This window comes from Chlorocebus sabaeus, chromosome 11, assembly GCF_047675955.1.
Source record: "Chlorocebus sabaeus isolate Y175 chromosome 11, mChlSab1.0.hap1, whole genome shotgun sequence".
NCBI classification, from domain to species: domain Eukaryota; kingdom Metazoa; phylum Chordata; class Mammalia; order Primates; family Cercopithecidae; genus Chlorocebus; species Chlorocebus sabaeus.
Window position 1 is genome coordinate 13,670,437 of NC_132914.1, and position 26,591 is coordinate 13,697,027.

General features: G+C 46.9%; 1 protein-coding gene across 1 annotated transcript; it reads left to right on the plus strand.

Moving 5' to 3' along the window:
* The first annotated feature begins 1,435 nt into the window (after positions 1 to 1,435).
* On the plus strand, positions 1,436 to 26,210 carry GPRC5A (G protein-coupled receptor class C group 5 member A). The gene is made up of 4 exons (XM_007967710.3): positions 1,436 to 1,943; positions 16,854 to 17,782; positions 20,495 to 20,553; positions 20,865 to 26,210. Exons 2-4 carry the CDS (start codon positions 16,861 to 16,863, stop codon positions 20,949 to 20,951), a joined length of 1,068 nt encoding a protein of 355 aa, XP_007965901.3. The 5' UTR covers positions 1,436 to 1,943; positions 16,854 to 16,860; the 3' UTR covers positions 20,952 to 26,210.
* Positions 26,211 to 26,591: the final 381 nt, after the last annotated feature.

Below are 26,591 nucleotides of genomic sequence, written 5' to 3' on the forward strand. Positions count from 1 at the left end.
ATGTGCAACACAGCGAGACTTTGTCTCTATAAATAATAAAAAGAATTACTTGGGAGGCTGAGGCTGGAAGATTGCTTGAGCCTGGGAGGTAAAGGCTTACAGTGAACCATGATGGTATCACTGCACTCCAGCCTGGGTGACAAAGTGAGAGTGTCTCAAACAAGAAAAAAGCAAACAAAAAAATTAGCCAGGTGTGGTAATGCACACATGTGGTCCTAGGTACTTGGGAGGCTGAGGTGGAAGGATATCTTGAATCTGGGTGATTGAGGCTGCAGTGAGCCGATGGTGCCATTGTACTCCAGCCTGGGTGACAGTGAGACCTTGTCTAAAAAAAAAAAAAGAAAGAAAAAAACCCACAAAAAAATAAAAAACAAATGTGGCTTATGTTTGTGGCTTGAATTATAGTTCTATTGTACAATGGTAGTCTAGTTCAACTTCCTCCTTGAACAGATGAGAACGCTGGGGTCCAGAGAGAAGCCCTGACTTAGTGGATGGCACACACTATAAAACACTGTCATTTGCAGTCCCACCAATCTCTTAGTGCCCACCCCAACTCTGCCAGACACACCCCTGGGAGCCCTGGGTGTGAAAGGGGTGGACTCGCAGACCCCTGGGCTGCGCACCTCAAAGGAAGTGTTCCAACACTCAAGGCACTGCCTGTGTTTTTTTGGGAGTGAAATAAAAACCTAACAACGGTGGGGTCACAGTCTCCAGTAGGTCACATTTGAAAAGCACTTTAGGCTCTGGAGAGTTGGGGTGTGGGGAGAAATGGGGAGAAAGCTGGGGAGTCCTGGGTCTTCCCCCGTTTATTCATATGCAGAATAATCCGGATTAGTTTGCCAAGCGCGCTGACAACCACCTTAAAAGCAGAGTCCCTCCTGCCTCCCGCGAGGCATGGGGTAGAACCTGGCCGGAGCCCTGACACAGGCGGGCAGCCACTCCAGGATTGTTTGACACGTAAACAAAGCCAAGTTTCGGTCCGATTGGCTTGATCCTGGAAGAGGAGTGGGCAGTGGAGGGAGGGGAAACCGGGCGCCAAAGCAAATTTCTTCATTTCATAATTTCATCTGGCGCCGCGTTCCATCAGCCTGCAGTGTCGAGGCTTTAGGAGAGGCAGTTACGAAAGGAGAGAGACTTATCTCTCAGCCTCAGAGCAGCACTCATGGTGCCTGTCTAGACTGTCACAGGTGGAGCTGCTGGGCTAACTGCGGATCTGATGGGGAAGTTTTCCTTGGCTTTCACGTGGCTTTGGCTGGGGAGCCCTGAGAAAGTGGCTGCCTCCTTTTTCTTAAGCCTGGCTTCCCATACGGCAGTGGCTGGGGGAGAGTGATGGAGAGAAAGGCTAAGCTAAGGACCAAAGAAAGTGGAGGAAGGCTGGCTTGTCCCGCTGGACTTCACGGCGGAGCTGCTGCAATCTCGCAGGCTGGGCTCCTGCCCCAGGTGGACCCGAGTGCCTGCGGGGAGGCGGGTGTGGCTCCTCCGGGAGGTGACAGCTGGCGGGGCCCGTACGGATCTGGTCTGCTCCGGCTCCCCCGTCGTAGCCGGCGCCCTGGGACCAGCGCATGAGCACGTCTCGGAGGAGTCCGATGCGCTGGGTAGGGCCGGGTGGTCACCCCCGCCCCGCTTCCAGGGGTGACTGTGCCTCTGACGTCAGACGGCTTTTGGGTCATTCCTTGGCACCAGGACTTTATTTTCATAACAGCATGAAGTGCCGTGAAACTGGAATAGGCGTGTCCTCTGCCTCGACCCTCCCCCGCCCCTTGTCCCTCTGCTCACCCCTCGCTCCTTCCCTCCCTCCGGCGAGGGCCGCCTTTATAACAACTGCTCGGAGCGGGAGAGCGGGATAGCTGTCCGAGGGCGCCCCCAGCACTGAGGAGCTCGCCTGCTGCCCTCTTGCGCGCGGGAAGCGGCACCAAGTTCACGGCCAGCGCCTGGGCACTAGGGTAAGTGAGGCGCCAGGGGCCCAGAGTGCTCGGGCCTCCGGATTTAAATCGTCTGGGGAGAGCGGGGCCTTGGGAGGGGTGGGATAGAAGAGGAGAGAAATCTTGGTAATGGAATACAGTTGGCTATGAGAAAAAAATTCCCTAGGAAACAGTTCCTCTAGTTTAACAACTTAGATTTTTTTTTTTTTTTTTTTTTCCTTTGCGGGTTTCCCAGACTAAGATAGACGCGGAGAGCAAAGAGATGATCAGGGTAATAGTTTCTGCTCGGACACATTCTACAAACTTTGAGTAGGTGGAATCCGGCCAGGCAGGAGGTGAGCGGCTCTGGGATCACTCTGAGGGAAAAGAATAGAGGGAGAGAGATCTCAGAGGACCCAAAGGAACTGGGAGTGGAGGGGGAGTGGGAAACAAGGGGCAGGGGCAGGAGGGAGGACACGGTGACAGCTGCTACTTTACCCAGATACTGCAAAAAGCCCTTCTGAGTTTTGCGAATTAGATCTGGAAGCCCATCCCTTTTCTCTTGATGTGTGTGGCGGTCAGTTCCACTCTGGTGTCCCATGAGTTGCTCAGGAACCTGGGACAGAAGGAAGTTGAATGTGCACTAAGAGCTCACCTTCCACCCACAACTTTATAGAAAGGACTTGGGAATAGCGTAGATGCTGTTCAATCTGGTCCCTTAAACGTCCTTGGGGAAGGCTGGCAAATAGCTTTATTTTATTTTATTTTATTTTTTGACACCATCTTTCCCTCTTGTTGCCCAGGCTGAAGTGCAATGGCCTGATCTCAGCTCACCACCACCTCTGCCTCCTGGGTTCAAGCTATTCTCCTGCCTCAGCCTCCTGAGTAGCTGGGATTACAGGCATCTGCCACCACACCTGGTTAATTTTGTATTTTTAGTAGAGACAGGGTTTCCCCATGTTGGTCAGGTTGGTCTCGAACTCCCGACCTCAGGTGATCCGCCTGCGTCAGCCTCCCAAAGTGCTGGGATTACAGGTGTGAGCCACCATGCCCGGCCACAAATAGCTTTAAACATCCGTGGGAAAGGCTAGCACACAGCTCTAAACATCAACGGGAAAGGCTAGCCAACAGCTGAAACCTCTTCAGAATCAAGAAATTTGAAGGACTTTCGATTCCTGACTTCTTTCCAGGCTGATTTTCTCCTCAGAGGCTTGTGTAAACAACACACCTGTTGAGGGGTTTGGCCGAATCAGCCACTGCTATGGGTTCATTCCTGAAGGGGAACACTTCAGTCACTTCAGATACAATGGGCTAGGGACCACCAGAGGGGTGAGGGCAAAGGGGGCACACAATCTCCAGGTTTGAATGCCGGTGTCTGCTAGGTGAGGGAAGGAATGAGGAGAAGGAATGGCTGGGAGGGGCGCTACCTGGGAGACAAGGGGCCCCTCCAAGGGTGTGGAGAGGTGAGTGCTTCAAGGGCAGAATAGAATGAGCAGAACCCTTTTGTTTCCTGGGAAGAGCTCTCAGCCTTGAGTCAGGAAGACTGATTTCTCCTCCCAGGTCCACAGGAACAGGGAACTGTGATCAGCCAAGGGGTTGGGCCTGAGTTCCTCATAGGGATCTTGGGGAGGCCCCCAATTTCCTCTCCTGTGTTTAGATTCTAGCCCCTCTCTATCTGCACACATCACCTTGGAAGTCCTCTTTAGAACTGGCTTTTTTGTATTCTAGTCTTTAATGGTAATCAAAGACAACAAGGTATGAAAAACAATTTTGACGGTGTGATTTTATTCTTCTCATTCTGAGTCCACTACAATTTAAAGTCCACAGATTAAGCTGAGGAATTCATTTGGTGGTGTAGTAAACAATAAATTGAATAGTATTTTTGCTTGAGGAGTCTTTGATTTCCTGAGTAGTTCAGGGTGTTAGTTTCTTCTTTTATTCTTATTTTTATTGCACTGTGGTCAGACTATATGGTCTGTACATTTTTTATTTTAGAATTCCAGATTTGCCTTTGTATTCTGAATCTGCTCATTTTTTGGCAAATGTTCCATTTGGCCCATGGACCATAGTTCCTATTAAGCAATCATAATAGAGTAGGGATGGCAAACTGTGGTTCATGGACCAAATACGGCCTATAGCCTCTTTTTGTAAATAAAATGTTTTGTTTTTTTTTTAATTGTTTTTGTTTTTTATTGAGATGGAGTCTCACTCTTATCTCCAGCCCAGGCTGGAGTGCAGTGATGAGATCTCAGCTCACTGCAACCTCCGCCTCCCGGGTTCAAGCCATTCTCCTGCCTCAGGCTCCCAAGTAGCTGGAATTACAGGCGCTCGCAACCATGCCTGGGTAATTTTTGTACTTTTAGTAGAGACGGGGTTTCACCATGTTGGCCAGACTGGACTCAAACTCCTGACCTCAGGTGACCTGCCTGCCGTGGCCTCCCAAAGTGCTGGGAGCATAGGCATAAGCCACTGCCTATAAACCACTATTTTACTGAAACACAGCAATGCTTATTTGTTTATGTATCATCTATGCTGCTTTCATGCTAAAATGTGTGGCTTGCAGAGTCTAAATTGCTTCTAATCTGGCCCTTTACAGAAAATCTACGCTGATCACTAATATAGAGGATCTGAATTATATGATTAGTAATGGAGATCTAATAAGATATGAAGATAGAGAATATTTCTATTAAAGTATCCATAGAACATTTACACAATTTTACCATGTTCTTATTCATATTGTATATTTTATCTTCAGTGTAGAGCATCCCTAATTATTGTAAAACAAGCTTTTTGGTCAATATAATGCCTTTTTACTTTGATTACAACTTTGTATGATATGAAAACCTCAACTTCTGCTTAATTATTTTACCTTGAATAACCTATTTAACTTTGTGTCTGACACATAATACTTATTAAATAAATATTATCTGTTAGTATTTCTTCTTTTTGAATTTATTTTCATTTCTTTCTGTTCTTTTGCTTTTAACTCTTGTGTATCTTTTTGTTTTAGGTTAGGTCCTTCTAGGTATGATATAGTTTAGTCTTTTTTTTTTTTTTTTTTTGAGACAGAGTCTCGCTCTTGCCCAGGCTGGAGTGCAGTGGTGAGATCTGCAAGCTCTGCCGCCCGGGTTCACGCCATTCTCCTGCCTCAGCCTCCCGAGTAGCTGGGACTACAGGTGCCCACCACCATGCCCAGCTAATTTTTTTTGTATTTTTAGTAGAGACGGGGTTTCCCCATGTTAGCCGGGATGGTCTCGATCTCCTGACCTTGGGATCCGCCCACCTTGGCCTCCCAAAGTGCTGGGATTGCAGGCAGGAGTCACCGTGCCTGGCCTTTTTTTTTTTTTTTTTTTTTTTTTAAATAAAACAGTTACCATTTACATTTCTTGTAATAATAGTTACTTGTTATTGTCATCTAATTTTAGGCCACATGGTTTGGTCATCTCCATCTCCTTCTGCATTACATAGTATATTTCATATTTTTAGATATACTAGGCAATTGAGTAGGTGGTAGTGCCGTTCTCAGGGCTTGGAAAGATAAGCTTGTAAGGAGAGGTGATCAGTTTAGCTTTGAACTTGTTGGATCCAGTGAATATTACTCTTATGTATCAGAATAAGATATTTAAATGAAGGGATCTTTGAGAGCCTTAAGATAGTATACTAGTAGAGGGCTGGCGTGGTGGTTCACACCTGTAATCCTAGCACTTTGGGAGGCCAAGGCGGGCCGATCATGAGGTCAGCAGTTCAAGACCATCCTGGCTAACACAGTGAAACTCTGTCTCTACTAAAAATACAAAAACAAAACAAAACAAACAAAACAAAAAAAATTAGCCAGACATGGTGGCAGATGCCTGTAGTTCCAGCTACTCAGGAGGCTGAGGCAGGAGAATGGTGTGAACCCGGGAGGCGGAGCTTGCAGTGAGTCAAGATCCCACTGGGCAACAGAGTGAGACAAAAAAAAAAAAAAAAGTAGTAGATTAGTAGAGGACTTGACTTTATTTTCTTATTTTCTGGAAATTTCATTTCTTTGAATTCTGGGCATAAGAGATTTAGAAACTATACTCAAAATATTAAGCTTTATTTTTAAGAAATGATTTCCAGTATTTCATTTTACATTCACATTACTCAAGTCTATATGCTTTGTTTAGAGTAACAGGAAGATGGTAATACGCCTAGGGAACTACCTGGAAGTGTAGAAATTAGAATGAACACCATGGTTATGCTTGTTTTGATCTGTCTGTGGTGCTATGGTGACTTATTTTCTCTCATTATTACATAGAAACTCAATTCAGTGATGTTATTCAGATGTTATTCATAAGTTGTTGCCATGATTAATCACTTTGATGTCATCAGAATTGGGATGGCTACCCAGAATAGGGGATCCTGGAGATTTCCCTGTAGACACTTTGCATTTATAACTAACCCTTTATCAAGGACAGAGGGATTTCTGTGGGACTTCTCCCTTAAAAGAACTCAGCCTGAGTAGAAATATGAGGATTAACATCAGCACATATTCATCTTCAAAAAATTTTCCTCACCATTACTCACACTTGCTAATAAATAACTTGCTTTGGGTAAATATTCAGCACTCAGTCTTAGTCCAAAGCATTTGCTCAGCAATCACTGTGTAGAGTACAGAGTAAGGGGGATACCAACAAATACAAGTTTGTTCTATTTTCTTAAGAAGCTTGTTGTCTGATAGGCAGCTCAGTACTGATATTAATTTGTAATATATAACACAGATATGGAAAAACTTGAGTGCCAAGAAATATTTAATTGTAAAAACTATGAAGAGATCAACACATTTAGAGTGCAATAGGATTTCAAGTCCAGGTGTGTTGGCTCACGCCTGTAATCCTAGCACTTGGGGAGGCTGAGGCGGGTGGATCACTGGAGCCCAGGAGTTCGAGACCAGCTTGGCCAACATAGCAAAACCCTGCCTCTACTAAAAATATAATAATTAGCCAGGTGTGGTGGTGCATGCTTGTAATCCAAGCTACTTAGGAGGTTGAGGCACAAGAATCACTTTAACCTGGGAGGCAGAGACTGCAGTGAGCTGAGATCGTGCCACTGCACTCCAGCCTGGGCGACAGAGCAAGACTGTCTAAAAAAAAAAAAAAAAAAAAAAAAGAGCTATAGGATTAATAGTAATAATAATAATAATTCAAAAAACTCATGATAGAGGTTAAATCTTGGGCAAAGTTTTGCAGAAATATGGTAAGTGGATCATAAACAGGAGGGAGAGGATCTTTCTGGTCAGGAGAATAATTCATGTGTTGAGGCAAAGAGCATGAGAAGACCTTAAATGAACCCAAATTCCCTTCCAGACGGAACATACAGAACTCTAGGAAGATCTGCTCGCCTTGCATAGAGGTGGAGGGTTGCTTGTTTTGGAGACTTCTCAGCAAGCCAATGCTTGAATATATGGTGGTTTACATGGAGAGAGGTTGGGGTCAGGGAGAAAAGCTCTAGAGGTGATGACAGTGATTTAGAGGTGAAAAGGAGGATTGAATTATCATGATGACTACTCAGGAAGAGCTATTCTTCCTGACCATGTGACACTGGACAGGTACCTTACTCTCTCTCAGTTAGGTTTCTCACCTATAAAATGGGCTGTAGGAATGTTAAATGAGATAATGGTTGTAAAAGCATATAAATGAGGGAACATGTGTAAAAAACACATAACTGCTCAGCATAGTGCCTGACTCATAATAGGACTCAGGAGGTGACCGTGGTTGTCATTATTCTTACTCATAATTACATCATGACTGTTATTACTACTGACTGAATGTAGCAATTCGAGAATACAGAGAAAATGAACATGCTAGCAAGTCACACATTTTCAGGGCTGGGCTGGTGCGAAGACACATTTTGACAGAATGGGAGAAATCTCATAGGAAGGAAGACAAAGTCAGTTTGTCTTTGCAAGGTTCCGGGCCCTCAGGAGCTGGGATTACACCTACTCGGGAGGCTGAGGCAGATGCTCTGGGAAGGACTGCATAGAATCAGCATGGGCAACCTTCCAGGCCTAGTCGTAAGCAACTCTAGACACTTTTCACATCTCTCTGGTCATGAAGAGGAGTCTCAGGTTAGAAACCGAAAGCGGGAGACTCATCACATGTTCACATTTGTCCCTGCACAGTGGTCAGTGCTGTGTGTCAGTCAAGGCCACGTCTAGGGTCAGCGCTGCTCCAGGAGCCTCTGGCTTTGTCCTTCAGGCGGGCAGTCCCCTGGTGTGCCTCTTCTTCTGACCCTTCAACCTTACCTCCAGCCCTGGCTTTTAGTTTGGATAGGAGTTTGTGGCACATATTCTTTTAATGACAGGAGATGGGGCAAGAGTGAGGATGAGGGGGAGGAAGAAAGATCTGGAAGTTTTGTACATGAAACTCCCTATGTACGATGGGTGAACAGTGGAGCTGAACATGAGCTCAGACCACGTAGTTCAGCAGCGCGTCCTGCATTTTATAGATGAGAGGAGGCTTTGAGAGGTCAAGTGACTTACTTGTTCACACAGCCTGGCAGCTGAAGCCCCTTCTCCCTAAAGGGGAGGAGGAACAGAGGGCTTGGAGTTGAGCCCAAGAAGTGACTTCTCCCTCATTTTCCTTTCCTCCCTCTTCCTCCTTGTTCTTATTCTTCCCTTCCCTCTCCCCCACTGGTTTTTTTAAGCCTTTCTTTTGAGGCTGGCCATGGTGGCTCTTGCCTGTAATCCCAGCAATTTGGGAGGCCAAGGTGGGTAGATCATCTGATGTCGGGAGGTCGAGACCAGCCTGACCAACATGGAGAAACCCCGTCTCTACTAAAAATACAAAATTAGCTGGGTATGGTGGCGCATGCCTGTAATCCCAGCTACTTGGGAGGCTGAGGCAGGAGAATCACTTGAACCCGGGAGGTGGAGGTTGCAGTGAGCTGAGATCATGCCACTGCACTCCAGTCTGGGCAACAATATAAAACTCTGTCTCAAAAAAAAAAAAACATCAAAAAAAAACCAAACCAAAAAAAAAAAAAAAAACCAAACCCCAAAAAACACCTTTCTTTTATGCCTAGATTCATTCCAAAAGGGCTTAAGACAGCAACAAGTGATTCCAGGGTCTCAGCTGTGGGCATCTTTGTGTTACTGGATGGCTGTGTGTTAACTGTTAGCAGCTGGAATAAGTGAAGAGGGTCTCATCCTCATATTCAAAGTCCTTTGCTCATGCCCATGGCCAGAGGTTACTCCTGCTGAAACATTACCATCTCCCTCCAAAGTGCAGGGTTTAGTCACTGAGTACTGGGTGGAGCACATGACTGGATCCCAGTTAATCCCTTCCTGCTTACCAGTAAAACCTCAGGATTCATGCTTTCCTGGGAGCCACCTGTGGCCACTAAGATAGGAGTGGGGTGCCAACATGGCCAGGCACTCCTAATCTCAGACCCAAAGTGCAATTTTTGGCAGCCCGTTTGAGAAGGAGGGTGGGAGGGAGGGTGGGAGGAAGGGTGTTTAGAACTAAGGATAGCAGCCTGAGGGCTTGAGAGGAAACCAGGCACAGCCCATCCTACCCTATCTCACGAGCAGCCCGTCCTCCTCCTGACTCCCCTTACCCCACACACCCAGGGCCATTCTCTTGCTGCCTCATCCATTCTGGTTAGGTACTTACTAAGCATCAGGTGCTAGGCAAGTGGCTGGGGAGAGAGAACTTTTAATGACTCAGTCTCCAGTCTCCACCTGCACAGAACCTTTGAGTCTAGAGGGAAACACAGACTTACTGACAGACTGGGTTGTGTAACAAGTGCTATGGGAGGAAAAGCTGAGAGTGTCTGAGAGTTTATGAGATGTGTGTCTCATCAGACTTGGGCATCAAAAAAACCAAAAAACAAAAAAACCATCCTGGAGGAAAGGACATCTAGTCAAGTGGAGGGGTGGGGTCCATTTGGTCTTTATGGGAGCAAGTTCTTTGTTGACTGGACTCTAGATCTCCCTTCCTTTGACTTTGGTTACAAATAATATCCAAACCACCGCTAGTCTCATTCTCTTTTCTCCTTCCTGCTCCAACCCTTTGTTGCTCTCCCAGGCTGTTTCTCTAGCTCCAGACAGTTCATGTCGCTAAATGCTGATCACTTCTCTTTTCCCTCTCATACGCTGCTTTCTAGAAATCCTTTTCAGTTGTTCAGAACCCTGTCCTTCTCTTCCAATCCCCTGGTGTCTTTCCCTTACCTGGGTCATTCTCTGGGCAACACGGTAACCTTTCAGTGTGGACTTGCTTATTAATAACTCCAGTGAGTTTTATTTTCCTCTGACTAAATTCAAAGTACTCAGAACATTTTAGACTTGTTAAGCAATCCGTGTCAGCTTAGGGATGGGGTGGGGGAGGCTAACAGAATTAAGAATGATAATTCCGGCTGGGCGCGGTGGCTCAGGCCTGTAATCCCAGCACTTTGGGAGGCCCAGACGGGCGGAACACGAGGTCAGGAGATCAAGACCATCCTGGCTAACATGGTGAAAACGTGTCTCTACTAAAAATACAAAAATTAGCCGGGCGTGGTGGTGGGCGCCTGTAGTTCCAGCAGCTACACAGGAGGCTGAGGCAGGAGAATGGCTTGAACCCGGGAGGCGGAGCTTGCAGTGAGTGGAGATCGTGCCACTGCACTCCAGTCTGCGCGACAGGGTGAGACTCCGTCTCAAAAAAAAAAAAAAAAAAAAAAAAAAAAGGATAATTTCAAACTAATTAGTCATCCAGATTAAAAATTTACTAAGAAGGTTTTTTTTTTTTTTTTTTTTTTTTTTAAAGACATTTGTAGGCCGGGCGCGGTGGCTCAAGCCTGTAATCCCAGCACTTTGGGAGGCCGAGACGGGCGGATCACGAGGTCAGGAGATCGAGACCATCCTGGCTAACACGGTGAAACTCCGTCTCAACTAAAAATACAAAAAACTAGCCGGGCGAGGTGGCGGGCGCCTGTAGTCCCAGCTACTCCGGAGGCTGAGGCAGGAGAATGGCGTAAACCCGGGAGGCGGAGCTTGCAGTGAGCTGAGATCCGGCCACTGCACTCCAGCCCGGGCTACAGAGCAAGACTCCGTCTCAAAAAAAAAAAAAAAAAAAAAAAGACATTTGTGGGATAATTGGGAAATATGAATCCTAACTACATAGTTGATAATAAAGGATTCTTGTTAGTTATTAAAGTATGGTTAAGAAGGAGTTTTTATCTTTTTGAGAGACATTCTAGGCTGGACATAGGGGCTCACACCTGTAATCCCAGCACTTTGGGAGGCCGAGGGGGGAGGATCCTTTGAAGCCAGGAGTTCAAGACCAGCCTGGGGAACATAGCAAGACTCGATCTCTACAAAAAATAAAGATTAAAAACATTAGCCAGGTGTGGTGGCATGCACTTGTAGTTTCAGCTTCTTGGTGGGGTGCTGAGGTGGGAAGATACCTTGAGCCCAGGAAGTCAAGGCTCCAGTGAGCCACAGTCACACCACTGCACTCCATCCTGGGCGACAGAGTGAGAACCTATCTCAAAAAGAAAAAAAAAAGGGCCGGGCATTGTGGCTCACGCCTGCACGCCTGTAATCCCAGCACTTTGGGAGGCCGAGTGGGGCGGATCACCTGTGGTCAGGAGTTTGAGACCAGCCTGATCAATATGGAGAAACCCTGTCTCTACTGAAAATACAAAATTAGCTGGGCGTGGTGGTGCATGCCTGTAATCCCATCTACTCGGGAGGCTGAGGAAGGAGAATCGCTTGAACCTGGGAGGTGGAGGTTGCGGTGAGCTGAGATCACGCCACTGCACTCCAGTCTGGCAACAAGAGTGAAACTCCGCCTCAAAAAGAAAAAAAAAATACACATACTATTTATAGATAAAATTATATGGTGTCTGGGACTTGCTTAAAAATAGTCTAGGGAGTGGGGTAGGGAATGCAGATGAAACAAAATTGGCCATATAGGAATAATTTTTGAAATGAAGTGCTGGATACATGGGACTCTATTATACAACTTTTTATAATGAAAGCAAGTTTTTTAAAAAAAATGTTTAATATTTTAAAAATAGAGACATGGTTTTATTCTATCTCCCAGGCTGAAGTGTAGTGATGTGATCATAGCTCACTGCAGCCTCAAAATCCTGGGCTCAAGCAATCCTCCTACCTCAGCCTCTTGAGTAGCTGGGACTACAAGTGTGCCCCACTGCACCTGGCTAATTTTTACATTTTTATTTTTCTAGAGACAGTGGTCTCACCATCTTGCCCAGGCTGGTCTTGAACTCCTGGGCTCAAGAGATCAGCCCGCTTTGGCCTCCCAAAGTGCTAGGATTAAAGGCATGAGCCACTGCGCCTGGCCTAAATAATGTTTTAAAGCATTTCAAGAACTGTTTCTCCGTTCCCCTTTGCACGACTGGGAGGTGGGAGGTGGAGGTGAAATTTGGGGAAATTGTTTTTTTCTTCTCTTTACACCCACTGCCATTGCTCTTGTTGGATCTTGGTCTGTGGGTGCTATAAGACCCCGAGACACAGCACCCTCCTCCGCAGCTGCACAGGAAGAGGAGCCTGTAGCTTCTAGATGGGGGCTCTGCCTTACCGTCTGTCTGTCCAGTACCAGAACTGTTCTTGAAGCAAACACCACATCAATCTCTGTCAAGATTTAGAGTCATCAGGTTCAAAGTCCCTCATAACGACCAGGTAATTATGATTAACAGCTACTTGTCCACCAACAGTAATACCTGATGGGTGGGGAAGGAGCAATTGGGAGGGAGGGGCAGGGAGAGGGAGAGATCAAAGGGAAGAGGGAAATACCTTTCCTGCTAGACCTCGCCCTGGTGATTAATCTGCCGGGGTGTGGAGAGACAACAGTCAAGTGCACAGGGCCTGAGTTCCTTCCCCACGTGGCCCTTGAGTGAGGCAGGGTCTTCCTCTTCCACATTCACAGTGTAGCCTGGGAGAGCCCTCATACCTCCCCTTTCCCATGTCAAAGAGGGGATCAAAGAAGGGACATTTGTAGGCAAGGCGGATCAGACTTGGGCGCTTGGATTGCAGGGGCTGCCGATATCTGAACCTCATTTGCCTTTTTCTCCTGTTTCTCGTTCTGCACTGCCCTGTAGAGGTATAGCCCATTCTTTGTGCTCTGCTTGTGGTAGCGATGGCTGTGGTGCAGATTCCAGGAGGCCAGACTGTGCAGGTGACAGACCCACTGTGAGGGAAGGTGGGGGAAGGCCCACGGCCATAGTGACAGGTGCCATCCGTCTCTCTCTTCTACTGTGGTAGGGAACGTGTCTGTTTCCCCCTTTACCACTGAGTGCTTAGAGCGGTGATCAGCACAGAGTGGTGCTCGGTAAATATCTGTTGAATGAATGACTACGTACAATAAAGTTAAGCTTGGAGAGTCAAATTTATTAAAATTCAGGAAGATTGATTTAAGCTATATCTGGTATCACTTTAACACACTATACATAATATTGTGATAATATATATTCACATGATATACATATACATATGTACAATCTTTTCCTACTTGCTATGTGAATTAAATAATTTTGGTAAGATGACTATCTCTTCTAATAGAAAATTGTGTGTGTGTGTGTGTGTGTTTTTTTTTTGAGATGGAGTTTCATTCTGTCGCCCAGGCTGGAGTGCAGTGGCATGATCCCTGCTTACTGCACCTCTGTCTCCTGGGTTCAAGTGATTCTTCTGCCTCAGCCTCCCGAGTAGCTGGGATTACAGGTGCGCGCCACCATGCCCGGCTGATTTTTGTATTTTTAGTAGAGACAGGATTTCGCCACGTTGGCCAGGCTGGTCTCAAACTCCCGACCTCAGGTGATCTGCCTGCCTCAGCCTCCCAAAGTGCTAGAATTATAGGCATGAGCCACTGTGCCCGGCCAAGAAGGTTGTTTTTTCTGCTCTAAGGAAAGAGGCAGGATTCAGTGGATGCTTTGTATCTTTTCCTGCTTCCCAACCTAGTTCTTCCTCTTGTTTTGGATTTCTTGCTGCATCATCTCCGTCCCTCTTTAGGGTTGGAGGTGACCTCTGCGAGCCTTCTCTTCCTCTAACTCTGGCCTCTTTCCTGCCACACCATAGTTCTCTTCTAGTCCATTCAAAACTTTTTAATGCCACGTGAACAATCTCATTGGGAAACAAAAAAACTCAAGAAAAAATATTCCATGCCCAAAAAGCATGGAACACAACAAAAAGAATAGTGTAGAAGACACTTAAAGAAGCAATAAAATAATTTGAATGACATTGTTGAGAAACTGGACCTAGAGCTATGTCTAGCCTTGTTGAAGCTCAACATCTTATTCAACATTGACTTTGGAATTCGCGAGCCACCTGTTTTGAGGAAATGGGGTCACTCCTTTCTCTTTTCCAATTTCCCAATTTATCTTCCCACTTGTGCCCTGAATCCTGAGGATTTAGATTTCCTAGGGGTATGGTCAAGGAGCTGGTCTACAATTCACATGAAGGTTGTAGGGGCAGAGAAAGAAGCCTTTCGCCTGACAGATTAAGAACAGATACATGGGAAGTAAACTGTTACACGGCCAGTGGATTCTTGATGATCCGAGTAAGTAGATTTCTCGCTTTGTAGATGGTCTATTACTGGGATTTCCTATCCTCCTGGGGCTGAACTAGGAGGATGGAACCAGGGTCATAATGAGGCATCTGATGAGGGCAGGGATAGGGAGAGAGAGAAAGAGAGGTAGAGAGGAGAGAGAGAAGGATATCTCAGATCTCATTTTAAGGCTGATTTGAGAGGAGACACCTAGAGTACTTGAGAGCTTGGGTCCTGGCACCAGACGACCTGGATTCAGATCCTGGCTCTGCCGTTTCCTGGTTGTATGATGTAGGGCATGTAACTTGACTTCTCTCTGCCTCAGTTTCCTCATCTGTAAAATAGGGATAATAGTTTTACCTCATAGGGTTGCTATGAAATGAAGTAAGTAATGTATACATAGAGTGATTAGAAGTCAAAATTCGAGGCCGGGCGGGGTGACTCAACACTTGTAATCCCAGCACTTTGGGAGGCCGAGGCAGGAGGATGGCTTGAGCCCAGGAATTTGAGACCAGCCTGGGTAACATGGTGAAACCCTATCTCTACAAAAAAAATACAAAACTTAGCTGGGTGTACAGCACATGCCTGTAGTCCCAGCTACTCAGGAGGCTGAGGTAGGGGAGGATGGCTTGGGCCCAGGAGGTGGAGGTTGCAGTGAGTTGAGATCGTGCCACTGCACTCCAGCCTGGGTGACAGAGCGCGAGGCTCTGTTCCCCCAAACCCCCCAAAAAAGGAGTAAAAATTGGAGCCATACTAAAAATGAGCATGTTAGCTATGAAGATTATTTTTTGTTTGATTACCTGCTGTTTATGTGCCATCCAGGACTTTCGTCTTTACAGGTAGCCAATTTAGAGCTGGTTATGACAGACGAGACCTCTTTCATAACTTTTTGGAATTAATGGAGCCATCTTTATACATCTTAAGGAGGAGGCCGGGCGCGGTGGCTCACACCTGTAATCCCAGCACTTTGGGAGGCTGAGGCGGGCGGATCACCTGAGGTCGGGAGTTTAAGACCAGCCTGGCCTACATGCAGAAACCCCGTCTCTACTAAAAATACAAAATTAGCCGGATGTCGTGGTGCATGCCTGTAATCCCAGCTGCTCAGGAGGCTGAGGCAGGAGAATTGCTTCAACTCAGGAGACAGAGGTTGCGGTGAGCCAAGATCGTGCCATTGCACTCCAGCCTGGGCAAAAAGAGCGAAACTCCATCTCCAAAAAACAAAAACAAAAACAAAAACAAATCTTAAGGAGGAAGGGCAGAATCATTCTGAGACCACAGAGCCTAAGAAGAGGACGCAGCCACTGGCTCAGAAGGGACTGCTTGGCCTTCTGTAGAAAAATCTACCATTCAGAGACTATCCTGGCGAACATGGTGAAACCCCATCTCTACTAAAAATACAAAAAAAAAAAAAAAGTTAGCTGGGCGTGGTGGTGGCATGGTACCAGCTCCTCAGGGGGCTGAGGCAGGAGAATCACTGGTACCCAGGAGGCGGAGCTTGCAGTGAGCTGAGATCGTGCCACTGCACTCCAGCCTGGGTGACAGAGCAAAACTCCATCTCAAAAAAAAAAAAAGAAAGAAAAAAATTTGCCATCCAGATAACTCCTCTTAACCATGAGAGACTAGGATGCTTACAAATAACTGGATTAGGGCCAAAGGTAGAGGCTGCAAAATTATGATTAAAGTGTTAACTTCAAGCTTAGATAGTTCCATGTTTACTAATTCCTAAGAAAACACTAGCAAAAAAAATCAGGATCCCTGGCAGGTTATTTGTAATATATATATATATGTGTGTGTGTGTGTGTATATATATATACATATATATATATATATATATATTTTTTTTTTTTTCCAAGAGACAAGGTCTTGCTCTGTTGCCCAGGCTGAGGTGCGGTGATGTGATCATTGCTCACTGCATCCTTGAACTCCTGGGCTCAAGTGATCTTCCCACCTCAGCCTTTTGAGTAGCTGGGACTACAGGTGCATGCCACCATGCCCAGCTAATTTTTCATGTAAAGATGGAGTCTTGTTACATTGCCCAGTCTGGTCTCAAACTTCTGAGAGCAAATGATCCCATTGCCTCAGCCTCCTGAAGTGCTGGGATTATAGTAGCATGAGCCAACACGTCCAGCCCTGTGAAGTTTTTTGAAATTAGGCTTCAAAATACCTCTTCAGAGTGTTCAGGTTCTCTGGCTTTAAGGTAACTATTAAGATAGTTCAGCTGGGGAAAGGGACATACGAGATTTCTTCGTGTTCTTCAACAGGTTTTAAAATTTACTACAGGAGATGGGGGAAAGTTAGTAGCTTTACTTAATGTAGTAAGCTCAAAGTCAAAACCCTGGCTAAACATGCAAAATTCGTTTCCTAATCCTTTTTTAGTCTTCTATGTCTGAGGACTGTGTTAGGAGACTCACCACCTTCTCCCCACACCAACATTCCTTTTCTGCAGGTCCAGAATGGCTACAACAGTCCCTGATGGTTGCCGCAGTAGCCTGATATCCAGGTACCACAGACTTTGTGATAAGGCTGAAGCTTGGGGCATCGTCCTAGAAACGCTGGCCGCAGCGGGGGTTGTGACCTCGGTGGCCTTCATGCTTGCTCTCCCACTCCTCGTCTGCAAGGTGCAGGACTCCAACAGGCGAAAAATGCTCCCGACTCAGTTTCTCTTCCTCCTGGGTGTGCTGGGCATCTTTGGCCTCACCTTTGCCTTCATCATCAGACTGGACGGGAGCACGGGGCCCACACGCTTCTTCCTCTTTGGGATCCTCTTCTCCATCTGCTTCTCCTGCCTGCTGGCTCATGCTCTTAATCTGACCCAGCTTGTCCGGGGGAGGAAGCCCCTCTCCCTGTTGGTGATTCTGGGTCTCGCCGTGGGCTTCAGCCTCGTCCAGGATGTCATCGCTATTGAATATATTGTCCTGACCATGAATAGGACCAATGTCAATGTCTTTTCTGAGCTTTCGGCTCCTCGTCGCAACGAAGACTTTGTCCTCCTGCTCATCTATGTCCTCTTCTTGATGGCGCTGACCTTCCTCATGTCCTCCTTCACCTTCTGTGGTTCCTTCACGGGCTGGAAGAGACATGGGGCCCACATCTACCTCACGATGCTCCTCTCCATTGCCATCTGGGTGGCCTGGATCACCCTGCTCATGCTTCCTGACTTTGACCGCAGGTGGGATGACACCATCCTCAGCTCTGCCTTGGCTGCCAATGGCTGGGTCTTCCTGTTGGCTTATGTTAGTCCTGAGTTTTGGGTGCTCACAAAGCAACGAAACCCCATGGATTATCCTGTTGAGGATTCTTTCTGTAAACCTCAACTCATGAAGAAGAGCTATGGTGTGGAGAACAAAGCCTACTCTCAAGAGGAAATCACTCAAGGTACAGACACAGCCTGGCTAGGCAGAGAATCCCTTGTAGAAAGGTGGGGGAGAATCATAGGATATTATAACTGTAAGGAACATGCAAGATTTTCCAGATTATACTCTTGATAGACTAGGTAAGTTCCTTAAGGCTCAGATCTTTCTTAAAATCATCCAACCTGTTAGAGACAAGTAGAACAAGAAGCTGGCCTCTGGATCTTTACTGAGTACTTTGTACAATTGGTGTAGACAGGGGAGAGCCCTCCTCACTTCCCCTTTCTTGTGGTGTAATTTCCTGTGGGGCAGAACACCTCAGAGCTTTCTGTGCATCAAAATAAGATGCAGCAAAGAAATAGAAAAGGGATAACTAGACAAATTCCCAGCAATAAGTAGGTGAGATTGTGTTTTTTTGTAAAAGATAACGAGGCATTCCTTCCAGAAATGTAGAACCTTTGTAGATTTCAGTGCATGAAACCAAGCCATGATTTCCTGCAGTGATCACAGAGCAGAGAAGGGAGAAAGCCCTTTTATCACAAACCAGCAGGAAGTCTCCTTAAAATTGGTAAGGATTCTGGTTTAGTGCAAAGAACCACATTCTTTTGTGTGTGCTTCTGGGCCAATGGGAAGGAACAGATCATAGCAGACATACAAGAATCAAATGATTCAGGCCAGGCATGGTGGCTCACGCCTGTAATCCTAGCACCCTGGGAGGCTGAGGTGGGAGGATTGCTTGAGCCCAGAAGTTTGAGACCAGCTTGGGCAAAATAGCAAGACCTCATCTCTACTTAAAAAAAAAAAAAAACAAATGATTTTGCTCTTGTCTGGAGTTGTGAGAAGCCAGATATTCTCGTGTTGTTTTCATAAGCAAAAGAGGCTAAACTGATGGCCAGAAAGTGCCCCTGCTCATAGGGACCTAATCATTGGTCTCCAGGGTTTACACTGACCTTTAAGTCTAATCACAGGGAGTGGGTGGTTTTGGGATAGGAATGAGGAACCTCCAAGGCCACGTTCTTAGCGCCAGCTAAAAATAGGTCTTTCCTTTGCTCTTAAGCCTGAGGTGTGGAACTTCCTGGTGCTACTCACTGCAACTGTGGTCCCTTTCTAGGGCACTTGGAAGTCTGAAGGGAGGTTATTGAACCACCCAGCCCCTCCTGTCTGTTCCGTGGCTTCACTCCATCACCTCACTCCTGGACTTCCTGTTCTCATTCACTGACGAGTCTTCCTTCCTTCATTCATTTTATGGACCACTGTCAGCTTTCTCCCTTAAAATGCTGCTCTGGCCACCATGCTTTGCTGCTCACTTTCCTCCCTGGGTCCCGTGATCCACCCCATCCCATCAAATTCTTCCTGAGCCCTTCCACAGTTGGAACCAACAACCTCTGAAGCTTTACTCTCAGTCCAGATAAACCAAGTCACCGCGCTTTCCTGCCTGTGCCCGTGCTCCAGGTGTGTCTGTCCTCTGCCTGGCGTGGCTGTCTCCCTCTTCTGCCCTTCTCCAGGATCAGGCATTCCCCAGTTACCCCTGGTACTCACTCCACCCTGTGCATCTGTAGGACTTTGAAATGCTCTTATCAGTGTCTGTCTCATTGCATTGTTATTTATGGGCCTGTCATATGTTCCTCACTCTCCAGCGTCAGCTGCAAGGAGGGATCATTCTGGTTAATCCTTATGTGCTTCACGATCTCTTACATAAAGATGTTTAAGTGTTTATTCAGCAAATTGGGCAGGTAAATTTGGTGGGAAGTAAACGAATTGCTTTGAATTGCATTCATGATGATTGCATGTGTTTATCCTTCTTTCCCAAGCCTCTGATTTTCCCCAAATACACAGAAAACAGTTGCTTATCAATTCTGCCTCTTCCCAAAGAAAATGATACAAATATGTACATATTTTCCTTGTCAGGCAGTTAAGGAAATAGGTAAATCCCCAGTGAGATTCACTCTAGGTACACCCCGGCCAGATTTATATCTGAAATGACTGGTTTTTATGACTTTTCTTTTCTTTTCTTTTTTTTTTTTTTTTTTGAGACGGAGTCTTGTTGTGTCGCCCAGGCTGGAGTGCAGTGGTGCGATCTCTACTCACTGCAAGCTCCGCCTCCTGGGTTCACACAATTCTCCTACCTTAGCCTCCCAAGTAGCTGGGACTACAGTCTCCCACCACTACGCCCGGATAATTTTTTGTATTTTTAGTAGAGATGGGGTTTCACCGTGTTGGCCAGGATGGTCTTGATCTCCTGACCTCGTGATCCGTCTGCCTCGGCCTCCGAAAGTGCTGGGATTACAGGCATGAGCCATCATGCCCGGCTTAATTTTTTGTATTTTTAGTAGAGACAGAGTTTCACTGCATTAGCCAGGATGTTCTCGATCTCCTGACCTTGTGGTCTGCCTGCCTCGGCCTCCCAAAGTGCTGGGATTACAGGCATGAGAGCCACCGTGCCCGGTTCATTTTCAAATGTGCTTTTGAAATGATCCTAGGATGAGGTGGGGCTCTGGTGAAGTTCTGAAAAAGGGTGTCCCTAGTCATTATAGTTATTCATTCATTCAACCAATATTGTGTTTGCTTTGTGCCTGGTCCTAGGCTTGAGGACCTAGTCTCTCTCTCTCTCCAAGAAACTTAAGGTCTGCTGGAGAGACAGGCAGTTAAATGGGCAAGATGTCACATTGTGATCAGTGATACAATGGGGTGAACACAGGTGGGGGCCCCAATGCTTTCATTTCTCCTCCTGTTTCAGGTTTTGAAGAGACAGGGGACACGCTCTATGCCCCCTATTCCACACATTTCCAGCTGCAGGTAAGTGATTTTTTTTCTCCCTCTTCGTCAAAGGCATTAGCCCCTCAGGAACACCGATCCTTTGGGAACAGGCGATGTTACCATTCTGATGGCCCCTAGATGGCCACTTGAAGGAATGATGGGTCTTCTTTCCTCTAATTGGCCTCATGGGGTTAGTGGGGAAGAAGGAGTGCTTGGCATAGAGAGCACTTGGGGGTGGGAGGCCTGGGAGAAGGGGAAGGAATTGAGACTCCTGCCCAGACTGGAGACCTGTTGAGATGGCAGGAACTGGAGTGGGTTTCACGATATGATTGTTTCTTTTTCATAACCAGCCTCCCCAAAAGGAATTCTCCATCCCACGAGCCCACGCTTGGCCGAGCCCTTACAATGACTACGAAGGAAAGAAAGAGGGCAGCTAACTCTGTCCTGAAGACTGGGACAAACGCAGCGGGGCGGCAGATCCAGTGGGAGCTCAAAGGGATGTGGGCGAAATCTTGAGTCTTCTGAGAAAACTGTACAAGATGCTATGGGAAGAGGTTGCCTCCCTCCCACCTCAACCACAATTCTTCCGTGCTGGGGCTGATGTGGACTAACACGACTCCAGTTCTTAGCGGCCTGGGGTGTTTTGTTTTTTTTTTGTCCTCATCCTTAGGATACTTCTTTTAAGTGGGAGTCTCAGGCAACTCAAGTTTAGACCCTTACTCTTTTTGTTTGTTTTTTGAAACAGGATCTTGCTCTGTCACCCAGGCTTGAGTGCAGTGGCGTGATCACAGCCCACTGCAGCCTTGACCTCCCGTGCTCAAGCAGTCCTCCCATCTCCGCCTCCCAAAGTGCTGGGACTACAGGCATGAGCCACAGCTCCCGGCCTAGACCCTTACTCTTGCTGTTACTTTCCATGGACTAAAGGTCTGGTCATCTGAGCGCACGTTGGCTCACACAGCTCTAGGGGCCTGCTCCTCTAAGTCACAGTGGCTTTTGTGAGGATTGCTTGGCCCAGAGCAGACCTGCACATCTGAACAAAAACAGCACAGGCCTGTCTCAACGCACTGACCTGAATCTACACTGGAACCAACTTGCTGGCATCCCCGCTCCCCAACCCTTCTTGCCTGGGTAGGCAAGGCTAAAAGATCACCCTACATTTACTCATCTCTCTGGTGCTGCCCCACATTGGGCCTCAGCAGCTCCCCAGCACCAATTCACAGGTCACCCCTCTCTTCTTGCACCGTCCCCAAACTTGCTGTCAATTCCCAGATCTAATCTCCCCCTACGCTCTGCCAGGGATTCTTTCAGACCTCACTGGCACAGGCCCAGTTGCTCCTTGTCAGGAGAATTTGCAGATCATTCTTACTCTAAATTCCTGGGGCTGATACTTCTCTGTCTTGCACCCCAGCCTCTGTAAATAGATTTGCCGCATTCACGGCTGCATTCTGTAAGTGGGCGTGGTCTCCTAACGGAGGAGTGTTCATTGTGTAATAAGTTATTCACCTGAGTATGCAATAAAGATGTGGTGGCCACTGTTTCACGGTGGTGGCAGCAGTTACCAGTAGTGAGCATTAGACGCTGGGGGAGAGAACACGGGCTGCCCTGCGAGCTTCATGTTGGAGCTGAAGTTCGAGGTTCACTTCCTTTGGCTTTGTACTTGACCCTTCTTCATGTGTCTGTCCTGTTGCCTCTAAAACAAGTGTGTTTCCCCTAATTTTTGAGGTTGTCATTGGTGAGAGAGCCAGGATCGTCACGGGGCCTCAGGTTTTACTCCAGCAAGGCAGAGGAGTGGCAACCTTGGCTTGGGGTTTGGCAGCCCCAGGAAAGGCAGGGAGGGGAGCTCAAAGCCGGTTTCATGTTTCACCCAAGGTCTAATTGTGGGAGAGGACAAATCCAGATCCCCTATTTGACAGAATTAGTTCGCAAATGTCTCTCGGCAAAGACATGATACTTAACCATGATAATTGACTTAATCCGAGAAACAGCTCGGTAGGGCAGAGCAATAGGAAATCTCTCTTTGGTTATGGAAAAAAAAATAATCCCTCTACACAGAAACTGAGTGACGTGTAAAAATGTGTAGCTAAGTCAGGGAGTTACTTCCTAAGAGCCTGACGCTCTGCTTTTCATCAAAAGGAAAAACCAGAGTGAGGCAGAGGCGAGGGAGGTGGAGGTGAACGGATGATGTGCTGAGTTAGGCATGTTTATATGCCACAAAGGTTTGGTTGGTAGGCTTTGCACTAAGATTAGCCTAGCTTTGTACTGAAAAGGGGGAAGGCTACATAGTGACACAGATCCGTCTGGTCTTTCCCAGGAGGTGTGACCTAATGAGGTTTGTTGTGAGAAGAAAGCAATGTGGTTTCACATATATTATCTATCATAGGCTAGGGACTCAAGAAATGCATATTCCCTCCCCACTTTCTTTCTTTTTTTTTTTTTGAGCTAGAGTCTCACTCTGTCGCCCAGGCTGGAGTGCAGTGGCATGATCTCGGCTCACTGCAGCCTCCGCCTCCCAGGTTCAAGCGATTTTCGTGCCTCAGCCTTCTGAGTAGCTGGGATTACAGGAGTGCGCCACCACGCCTGGCTAAATTTTGTATTTTAGTAGAGACGAGGTTTCACCATGTTGGCCAGGCTGGTCTTGAACTCCTGATCTTAAGTGATCCTCCTACCTTGGCCTCCCAAAGTGCTGGAATTACAGGCGGGAATCACCGTGCTCAGCTTCCTTTCCATCTTTTCTTTCCTTCTCTGGTCTTCATACTACCAACAAAGCAAGGGAGGAGTAGTAAAAGGTAAAATCACAAAATACTCTGGATCGGCGTTTTTTTTTTTTTGAAACAGGGTCTAGCTCTATGGCCCAGGCTGGAGTGCGGTGGCACAGTCATAGCTCACTGCAGCCTCAACATCCTGTGCTCTGGTGATTCTCCTGCCTCAGTCTCCTGAGCAGCTGGGACCACAGACATGCACCACCACACTCGGCTAATTTTATTTTTTCAGAGATCACATGTGGTTTGAGGGAGGATAGGGAGGACAGGGTGTCAAGAACAGCATTTTTACCAAGTCGGTATAAAAATGAAACAGGATCCAGGCATGGGTCTTTACACTGATAGTTACAGTAAGTTTTAAAATCTGAGCAGCAATTTGAATCACTTCTTGAAAACCAAACACAAAAAATATATTTTTTGTAGAGTTAGGGGTCTTGCTCTGTTGTCTAGGTTGGTCTTGAACTCAAGAGATTCTCCTGCTTTGGCCTCCCACAAGTGCTGGGATTACAGGTGTGAGCTACTGCACCCAGCCTGCTTTATTTTTAGGGAAAAGGATCTGTGGGAGCTTTTATCCCCATGACTGCCTTCCTCAAGTCAACCTCTTTCCCCAGAAATGGCATCATCTCTGGACTGTTGTTTCTCCTTCTTCCTTCCTCCTCCCTCTCCTCCTCTTCCTCCTCCTCCTAATTCTTCTTCTTCCCCCCCCCCCCACCCTCCTCCTCCTCCTCCTCCTCCATCATGCTCGGCTAATTTTTGTATTTTTAGTAGAGACAGGGTTTCACAATATGGGCCAGGTTGGTCTCGAACTCCAAACCTTGTGATCCACCTCCCTTGGCTTCTGAAAGTGCTGGTATTACAGGCATGATCCACCGTGCCCTGCCCCATTGTTTTCCTTCTAAGAAACACAGTGGTCTCTGGAGCCCGCACGAGCAGGCCAGCCCTGCACTGAATGCCTGTTCTTGCCAGGTGGCCGAAGGTTGCTGCTCATTTGAGCAGTACCTGTCACCCCTCCTCCCTGTGCTGTGGCTGTTAACTCATCTTCAGGTCTCACACCTGCACATAAATAAGCTCTTACTCTTTCTTTTCTTTGGAGAGGGTACCAAAGGATAGCTCTTCTGTTTAAGTAGGGACCGCTCATGGCCTGGAGGCTTTGGCATCTGAGAATCAAACTGGAGAAGATTCCGAAGCCGTTATTAAGTGTCTCCATCCCTACCTGGGATGAAATGGAATGTGCAAATGGAGCCCAGCCTGGTCCCTGGGTGTTGCCAGTTGATTGATGACTGGGAGCCAAAGTGGCATCTCTTTGACCTAAACGGGCGATGATGAAATAAAACTCAACAGCCTTTCTCTCATCTTTCGTTGTGAGATGCGAAATAGACAGTTTGTCTCTGCCTCTCATTTCGGACTGAGGCTGTCCAAAGCGACCATACCCCATGTTTCCACTAGATGGCGCTGACACTCCAGGCATCAACCTTCAGGGCCTTGGAGCCTTGCAAAGGCGGCCGCTTAAAGCCGCTTTCCTGTGTGGGGCACCAAGCTGAGCTGCAGACACCCAGTAGGCGCGAGGTAAATGCGTCCCATTTTAAGAGGCTTGTATTTATGAGCTCTTTGCTTCCTCCCTCCTACTATCTTTAAAGAATTGCACTCCATCTCCTCTGGCAGAGTTCCTTTGCCCTTTGTCTTATTTTTGTGAAACCCTCCAAGGTATTTCCAGTCCATTTGCATGCAATCTGGCATCTTTATGGAGAACGGTCTCATATGCGGTTGTTGTTAACGTCGACTAGTATTTATGTGTTGAGAACACTGGCTGTTTGTCAGGAACAGTGTGCCAAAACAAAGAGTACGGCCCGGCCCTGGAAATGCATCAGCAAAACCCATTTCCCCCGTGCATTCATTCTGAGCTTCCTTCCTTCATTTCTAGAGCTGTCATTACTGCTGAGAACTGGACTGTGCCCAGCTGACCTTTCCCTTCCTTGCCCTGCTGTTGCTGCCAGGGTCTGCAGGTTTGCCACCATTCCGGCCCCAATCTGAAACATGGGATTATTTCAGAATTGGAGGTGGCAGCTCCAGAAAAAAAAACCTGGAGTGTTGACTGCTAAGATCCAGGAACTGGGAAATCAACCCCCAGTTTGTAGATTGCCCTCTTAGGAAATTCTGTGACCCAACCTCGTGGCTGTTTTCTGGAATTCCTTCTATCCGGGGCAGACAGTGCTATGCCTTTCTTGACTTCAGGATGTTCCAAGGATGCTGCTGGATTTGTGTGTGTGTGCGCCTGACCCTGATTTCTGCAACCTCCAGATTTCTTTCTTGACCCTTCAAAGTGGAACAGTCCAGTGACAAAAATTTTAGAGTTTGAGAAGGTCACAGAAATCCTCCAGTTGGTGCCTCCACGGTCTTCATTTTACAGAGGAACTCAGGCCTAATGGAGTTAATGCAACTAGATCAGGGTTTTGGTTCTGTGTTCTTTCTACCATCCGCACCTGTATGCTCAGTTTGGACACTTTTCCCAGAGAAGTCTTGGAGTAGAGAATCCTACTCAAATGTCACTGTATATTTTAAGTGTTCCTCTCCTTTCCCTTTGCCTCCCCCATTGCCTTTTCTTCCCCTGATTTCTCCTCTGGTCATCTCCTCTCCCTCCGGCGTGTAAGCCATGGGAAAGGGATCGAGGGGAGGACAGCTTTTGGTTAAACACAGGTCCCTCTTCCACATCAAATGAACATTGGCTTCCTGGGACAGAAGGCCTTCAAAGGAGGGATTGCAAAGCAAGGCAAAGAGTTCTGTCTTCATTTTCCCCACCATCGTGAGATAGGACTGACGGAGAGGGTGGTGGGGCAACACTGCTTAATGGATGCATTTTCACATCAGTTCAAGTTTTAGCCCTCATTACTGTATTTTCTAATCAGAGACAATAACAGTTTAAATAAAACAACGATAAAGAAGTCTGAGTCAGGTGGTAACATTTGTTGTTTTCAAGCACCATCTTTTGATATATTTGGTTTCATATCATAATGTATTCAAGGTTTCATCCAGTTCTTACATGCTCCCCTTCACTGAGATTTTCTTTAAAAACATTAAAAAATTTTTAAATGTAATTTTTTTTTCTTTTGAGATAGGATCTTGCTCTGTCACCCAGCCTGGAGTGCAGTGGTACGATCACGGCTCACTGCATCCTCGACCTCCTGGGCTCAGGTGGCCTTCCTCCTTCGGCCTTTCAAGTACTGACTGGGACCAGAGGTGCACCACACAATGCTAGTTAAAAAAAATTGTAGAGACAGGGTCTCCTTATGTCGTCCAGGCTGGTCTTGAACTCCTGGGCTC